This window comes from Eulemur rufifrons, chromosome 20 (assembly GCF_041146395.1).
Source record: "Eulemur rufifrons isolate Redbay chromosome 20, OSU_ERuf_1, whole genome shotgun sequence".
Lineage (NCBI taxonomy): Eukaryota > Metazoa > Chordata > Mammalia > Primates > Lemuridae > Eulemur > Eulemur rufifrons.
Window position 1 is genome coordinate 26,040,407 of NC_091002.1, and position 7,816 is coordinate 26,048,222.

The 7,816-nt window shown below is 50.1% G+C and overlaps 1 protein-coding gene across 1 annotated transcript; it reads left to right on the forward strand.

Moving 5' to 3' along the window:
• The first annotated feature begins 2,325 nt into the window (after positions 1-2,325).
• ZCCHC3 (zinc finger CCHC-type containing 3) lies at positions 2,326-5,147 on the forward strand. Its single transcript, XM_069495716.1, has one exon. The coding sequence runs from the start codon at positions 2,457-2,459 to the stop codon at positions 3,660-3,662; it is 1,206 nt and encodes a 401-aa protein (XP_069351817.1). The 5' UTR covers positions 2,326-2,456; the 3' UTR covers positions 3,663-5,147.
• Positions 5,148-7,816: the final 2,669 nt, after the last annotated feature.

Below are 7,816 nucleotides of genomic sequence, written 5' to 3' on the forward strand. Positions count from 1 at the left end.
GGTCAGGATTCCAATCCTAGCTTATCCTTGAACAAGTTGCTTCACCTCTCTGAACCTCAATTTATTGGTCAGTAAAATAGGGAAAATAATGCTTATTTCATTGGTTTGCTTTAAAGATTAACATGCTATTGTAGCAAGACTGCCAATGCCCTCCAATACCCATTCTACCCTTCTATGGTATTAATATTTTTTGTAGAGACAGGATCTTGCTATTGCTCAGGCTGGTCTCGAACTCCTGACCTCGAGCGATCCTCGAGCCTCGGCCTCCCAGAGTGCTAGGATTACAGGCATGAGCCACCTCTCCCAGCCCTGATCCTTATAGACATTTGATTGTGTGATAGTTGCATGGGGTGAGGGCATAGGGTAAGAGGAATGAAAGATATCATTTAAAATACATAGATTCTGTTTGGTTTTGTAAATCTCCTCCTCATGGGAAAACTTGAACAGGCAGAAAGAATAAGAGAGTGGAATGCACGAATCTAAGACTGATGTTTCTGGTAATGGTGAGTTCCAAGTATGATCACAGGAATGTGTGGCTGAGAACGGGTGGAGGAAAGGTTTCTGAGAATATAAAGTCTGGGAATTGGAAGGTGCAAATGGCATAAAAGTCACTAATGGTGGCTTCCCTGAGACCAATACCTGGAGTTGAGGTGAAGGGAAAGATCGTAAGCCAAGAATGCACAAAGACTCCAAAATGCTAAGTAAAACCAGAAGATGTGGGAGAGAAACAGGAAAGAATGTAACACCAGCAAAAAGAAGAATAATCTTTCCTGGGAACCTACTCTGGACCAAACTCTTTGACACAGCTTATCTCCTTAAATATGTGAGAATAAATATTAATATGCAGTCCTAATAGATTAATATATGTCTGTAGCAGATATTAATATATTACTAGTCCTCTGACAGCAGATATTAATATCCTTTTGTTATGTATAAGCACATTGAGACTATGACAACTGTGGCCATTGGCCCAGTGTGACCAGGCTGAGATTTGTAGCAGCTAGATTGCAACTTTGGTCTCCACAACCTACCTTTTCTTTCACTACAGATGGAAAGGTCACTGGATGACCCCCAAATGCACACAAATATGCCAAAGAAAACAAAGCTGACAGGAGGTGGTGTTAAACCCATCCTCTCAACCATCCAAATGAATCAGTGCCTCCAAACGCTAGTTGAGACAGATGAAGGAACAGAGATGCTGACAAGTGCTGACTTTGGCCAGGAAATCTGCCATTAACAAGGTTTCCTGGAGAGGCTGATGCAAACAGTTCTTGATCCACAACGTCAGAAGTAAAGTGGTTAAAGAAATACAAGCTACATACACGTGCCTATAAACTCCACAAGTGATTTAACTCCTGTCTCCAAACCCTTGCCTCCTTATCTGTAAAGTGGGTATAATTACACCGTCATTTTTTGCAAGATTCCCACGTAGTAAATGTCAGGACTGCCTTGCTGAAATAACAGGAAAATAATGATTTCCTAATAACAGCTAAAGATTAATCTCATGAGCTCTCTGCTTTCTCTGCTGGCAGGCAACCTGCTGGGCCTCTGTTTTCACAAGCATCTGAAGGTAGTGAGTTAGCTCACTTGATTGTTCAGTTAAAGGTTGATCTTTAGCTGTTATTAGAAAATTACTGTTTTTTCGTTATTTCAACAAGGCCGTCCTTACAATAAAGTCTGCAGCATGCTTAGCAAAGTACCAAGCACTTAAGAAGCGCATAATATAATCTTCATCATGAGTACGATGGAGGTCTTTTTAAAAATAAAAACAATGCAATATGACTTATCTGGAAATGTACCGAAAAAAAAAGGGCTGGCGAATGGATAAAAGTGTAGTGTGATAAAGTATAGTAAATTTTTAATGATAAAAGTTAATGGTAAAATGTTCACTGTAAATTCTTTCGACTTTTGTTTGAAAATATTCATAATCCAACGTTGGAAAAAAATAACGCATGGTGGTACGCTTTGGGGGAAGGGAGAGCTAAGTTTTATTTTTGTTTTTTTAATAGAAAAGGTACAAAGAAAACAACTAAAATGCGCGAGCTCTTCCTCAACTCTGCCCCGCCTTTGGGCCGCGGGCCGTTAGTAATGCTGCTTGAATGAAATCATCGAGGGCGGCTTGCGAAATGCCAAATCCTCGAGAGCGAGGCCGCAGGCTGCCAAACCCGCGCCGGGGAAAGGGACGCCTCCGAGCGCCCCATCCCTGCGCGGGTCGAGGAGGTGGGGCTGGAGCGAGCGCCAGCGGAAGAGAGGCTGGGCCGTTACCGGGGCTCGGGGAGAGTGGCGGCCAGTATGCGCCGCATGTAAATACCTTGGTGGGGGGTGAGGGGCGCGGGGGGGAGAGCAGCATCGAATTTCAAAAAAAGACCAAACCCACAAAGCCCGGGCGGGCGGGAGCGCGCGATGGGCGCCCTTTGGCTGCGGGAGCGAGTGGAGGATGCTGGGAAGGAGGTAAAATGGCCACCGGCGGCGGCGTGGAGGAAGAGAGGAAGCGGGGGCAGCCGCAGCTCCTGCCCCCGGCGCGGCCACCGGCCCGGGGCGAGGAGGCTCAAGGCGGACGCGAGAAAATGGGCTGGGCCCAGGTGGTGAAGAATCTAGCCGAAAAGAAAGGCGAGTTCCGAGAGCAGCGGCCGCCACGGCGGGAGGAGGAAAGCGGCGGCGGCGTGGGCGGCGGGCTCGGCGCCCCAGCCGGCCTGGCCGTGCCGGACCTCGGCGACTTCCCCCCGGCCGGCCGCGGGGACCCAAAAGCTCGCCGGAGAGACCCGGCCGGCGAGGCGGCGGACCCCCGCAAGAAGAAGGGCGCTGCCGAAGCGGGCAGAAGGAAGAAGGCCGAGGCGGCGGCGGCCATGGCGGCCCCGTTCAGGCCCAGCGAGGCCGAGGACGTGGCTGAGCGGCCCCTCCAGGACGAGCAGGCGGCGGCAGCGGGCCCGGGCAAGGGTCGCTTCCTCGTCCGCATCTGTTTCCAGGGAGACGAGGGCGCCTGCCCGACCCGGGACTTCGTGGTGGGCGCGCTTATCCTGCGCTCCATCGGCATGGACCCCAGCGACATCTACGCTGTCATCCAGATCCCCGGCAGCCGCGAGTTCGACGTGAGCTTCCGCTCGGCGGAGAAGTTGGCCCTGTTCCTGCGCGTCTACGAGGAGAAGCGAGAGCAGGAGGACTGCTGGGAGAACTTTGTGGTCCTGGGGCGGAGCAAGTCCAGCTTGAAGACGCTCTTCATCCTCTTCCGGAACGAAACGGTGGACGTGGAGGACATTGTGACCTGGCTCAAGCGCCACTGCGACGTGCTGGCCGTGCCCGTGAAAGTGACCGACAGGTTTGGGATCTGGACCGGGGAGTACAAGTGCGAGATCGAGCTGCGCCAGGGGGAGGGGGGAGTCAGGCATCTGCCGGGGGCCTTCTTCCTGGGGGCCGAGAGGGGCTACAGCTGGTACAAGGGGCAGCCCAAGACGTGCTTTAAATGTGGTTCCCGGACCCACATGAGCGGCAGCTGCACGCAGGACAGGTGCTTCAGGTGCGGGGAGGAGGGGCACCTGAGCCCTTACTGCCGGAAGGGCATCGTGTGCAACCTCTGTGGCAAGCGAGGACACGCATTTGCCCAGTGTCCCAAAGCAGTTCACAATTCCGTGGCAGCTCAGCTAACCGGCGTGGCCGGGCACTGAACGAACACCCGCCATGCCTGCCAGGGTGAACACACAGCCAGCTTACCCCTCTTAAGTGCCAAAACTTTTTTTTAGACCATTTTTTATCGTTTTTGAAGGAGATCTTTTTTAAATCTACAAGAGACATCCCTCTATGCCTTCTTAAATCGAGTTTACTCCATTTCAGCCTGATCTGAATTGGTGACTCTGTCATCAGTAACGACTACCGTGAACTGTAGTGTGCAGATGTGTCGCCCCTCCCTTTTTTAAAATTTTATTTTCGTTTTTGTATTTTTTTTTCCTTTTACTTTTTACTGCCCCCTCCCATACCTTGTTTTCTCCCTGGATTTTCATCCTTTGGGCTGCCTTGCTCATCTTTATGCCTCGGCACTAGGTCCGGGGCCCCAACACGTGGTAGGCACTCCATCAGTGTTTGTTGAATTGAAAACATTGTTGACTGTGGCTTCTGTCAGAGTGTCTACCTTTTGCAGCTCTTCCCCTCCCCTTTTAATTTGCTGCTTCAAATCTATGTGGTCTGAGAATTTGTGAAACCAATGTTGTTAGAAGTGTATATAATCTGAATCAATAAGCTCTGAATGGTGGCCAAGGGCCTCTCTTGTGGCATAAAGATGCATGGACTTTGTGACAGCTCTTCTGGTGGCTCAGAAGCCATTTTTCATAGAATCATGGAATCTAGAGTACTCCTGCTGGAAAGGACCTGAGAATTGGTTTAGACCAATCCCTTGGTTTTCCAGCAGGTGAAACAGGCCCACAGAGGTTAAATGACTGGGTCAGAATTCACATTGCTGTCTGGTGCCAGAGCTAGCCTATAGTAGAGTTCCCTGACCCCAAGCCCGGTGCTCCGTCCACTACCTCTCACACTTCACAACAAATTTCCTCCACACTTGAGGGCCCAGAAAGTCTGATCTCTCCAGAATGATGAGCCCAGGGGAATGCTGAGAGATCATCTGCGGAGGGCGCAGAAAGAGAAGGTTTAGCAGGGGCTTCTCGGTTCTTGGACCAAGGAACAAACTCCAGAGTGCATTTGTTGCTCCCTGGGGTGCCACATGTGGCACATGTGGCCAATGTCTGCCAGGGTCTTTGGAGGCCTTACCCTTTCCCATTCATTGCCACCAGTAAGAAATGGGGGTGCCCCTGAGTAAAGAAACCTACCAAAGGTTTACATTTGCACCTTACTCTCAATAGCTAGGAACCCTAGAGAAGCAGCTAGCCGAACTCGTCTACAACCTCCTGACTCTCGGGAGAAGGATGGTTTTAACCCAGAATTATGAGTGAGCTGTTAACTCTGAAATGTACCTGGGAAACAGGCCAAGTAAGAGGTCATGGGTCAACTGTTAACCAAGTTAAAGTAGAAAAGACAGTACACTGCTTTTCTTTTAGTTTTTGTCTTTCCTTTGCTATATGTTTTTTTGCTATTTCCTTGTGGCTTAGAATGTAAAATTGAGTGTTTTGTTCTGAATAAATATTTATCTTTTGTATTGCTAACACTGGTGCACTATTTCCTTTCAAAGTTAGATGCACAGTTACACTGACTGTAGTTCAATCCCTACTTCCCTGTACACCATTTGTTTGCTCTGCAAATTTCCCACCCCTGCAGGCAACACTTAGCACCTGCTGTGTTGTGCCAGGCCCTCTGGAGCTGTTAGGTAAACTCAACTCATCGCAATCACTTAGCACACTGTTAAAACTCAGGTTTTTAAGCCCTAACCCACCTCCAAGGAATCCGAATCACTGGAGTGGGTGAAATATTTTTAGTCATCTCCAAGCTGATGGGCAGCCAGGTTTGAGAACAGAGTTCTGAATGGTATAAAACAAGCCAGCCAGACTCTGCCCTCAGGGAGATTACAAACCGTGGGAAAGAGGGAGGAGGATGCTTCCTCTTATAGTTATTGTAAGTGCCACGAGTGGGATGCAAAGTATTCTTGGGTTTTAGAAAAATGTTCTCTTACCCTACAAGGAAGGAAGACAGAAAGGGGGCGGGGGGAAGGGAACGGAGAGTCCAGGAAACTTCCCAGATAGCTGAGTCACTCCTCCAAAGTAGCCCCTGGAGATTGGGCCTGCAGGCAGGATTCAGTCAAGATCTCTGGGTCCAGTGCCCTGTAGACCCCAGACACAACCCTCTGAAGGACTTCTTTCCAGCCCAAAATGTTAAGATGATCTGATCCTAAGAGTTAAAAGTTCCCAACATATTGACACTCTGACTCAGTGATGTGAGGATATTTCTAGAGCTGATCTGGAGTTGGGGCCTGGTGAGCTCTTGCCAGTGCAGCCCCTCTCGTTCCTGTCTTCCAAAGCGACCAGACCCTCCCCTTTCCCTCCCTCCCATCTCTCTTTCCCTTCTCTGCCAGCGATTTCCCTCCCTCTCACAGGGCTGGAAGCCAGAGGCCGGGAGAAAGCCTGTATTCACCACACTCCCCACCCCCTTCCTCAAAGCAGGCACTGTGCCAAGGAGCCTCGGTGGAAAGAACCTTCCCTCTCCTTGCCCCTCCCCCCCACTCTCCGGGAGGGAGCGGAGGAAGAAACTGTTTCCCTGCCCATCCCCCACAGGATCCGCTCCAGGGCCTCCCGCCTGGCGTTCCAGGGACAGCCTTGGGCTACAGCGCAACAAACTTCCCCCAGCTTCCTTTCCCCATCAGGCAGCCCCCAAGTTACAATTCTTCACTGTTTATGAGCTCCTGGAAAGCGTGCAGCTCCCCAGACTGAGGCTGGCTGACTAGAGTACATTTATTCATTCAGTTTCAACCAATACTGAGGGCCAGTAGAGCGAGACCCCCGAGCAAGGCACTCTGCACACCCGGCCTTGAACAAGACAGTGCACTTGCAGCGGGAGACAGAGCAGTAACATGCAGTCGCACGAAGCTGTGGCCCTCGGCCCGTTAGGGACTGGGCGACAGAGCTCCACCGCCACCCCCCCCAGCCAATTGTCTTCCTTGAAACTTAGGTGGCGTGTGTGCGCAGCAGGAGGTGAGCAGCCCTTCATTAGTTTTTACAGCTGCTCCCCTACCCCGCCCAAAAAGGTTGGAGACCACTGATAAAGCATTTTAAAATATTTGGTCTCAAAAAAAAACCCAACCAGTATAAAATTGTCTGAGGTAAAGGTTTCCCTAGAAGAGACGATATCTGGACTGAAACCTGCAAGGTAAGAACCAGGCAAAGAGGGAAGAGATACCCAAGCAGCAGAAACAGCCTGTGCACAGACCTGGAGGCCAGAGAACACGCAGGATGTTGAGGCTGGGTGAGAGTCACAGGAAGATGTGGTTGGGGAAAAGTCCAAGAAGAGGTGACACAGAGCTTGTCAGCCATCTTTAAGAAGGTTGGGTCCCGGCGTGGTGGCTCACTTCTGTAATCCTAGTACTCCGGGAAGCCGAGGTGGGAGGATCGCTCAAGGTCCGGAGTTCAAGACCAGCCTGAGCAAGAGCTAGACCCTGTCTCTGCTAAAAATAGAAAGAAATTATATGGACAGCTAAAAATATATAGAAAAAAATTAGCCGGGCATGGTGGTACATGCCTGTAGTCCCAGCTACTCGGGAGGCTGAGGCAGGAGAATGGCTTGAGCCCAGGAGTTTGAGGTTGCTGTGAGCTAGGCTGACGCCACGGCATTCTACCCTGGGCAACAGAGTGAGACTCTGTCTCAAAAATAAATAAATAAATGCTTATATGACCTGTTAAATTGATTTCACAGTCTCCTAACAGGTCATGAGAGAAAGCAGAGGGGAAAAAGATTACACCAACTCAGATTGTACCTTGAGTGCCTCTGACAGGTGAGAGTTTTCACTGATGGAAGGAAATACAGGACAGCCAGAAGGGGAGAAGAAAAATAAGAGCAGGCAGAAGCATAAACCAAGGCAAGTGGAAGGGGTTAACAACTGTATCGAAGGTTGCAAGAGGTCATAAGATCAGGACTGAAGAGTATCTGTTGCATGGGCTAAGGCAGAGGTTAGAGGAGGGTTGATGGGGGAGCAGGAGACAAACTAAGGAGCAAATGATCTTCCTAAACTGCCAACCTGGCACTTTGATCATTTCACTCCTATGTATGTCACATCCTCTGGAACTCCCTCTTGCCCTGGGAACTCAGCCTGGCACCCAATTCCTTTCACAAGAAGCTCCTGGACTCATTCTCAACCAAAGGTACATCCTGTTTTGTCAACTCCAGG

What these genes read in the sequence shown, in the direction of transcription:
- ZCCHC3 (XM_069495716.1), top strand. Translation starts at nt 2,457, where the DNA reads ATGGCCACCGGCGGCGGCGTGGAGGAAGAGAGGAAGCGGGGGCAGCCG.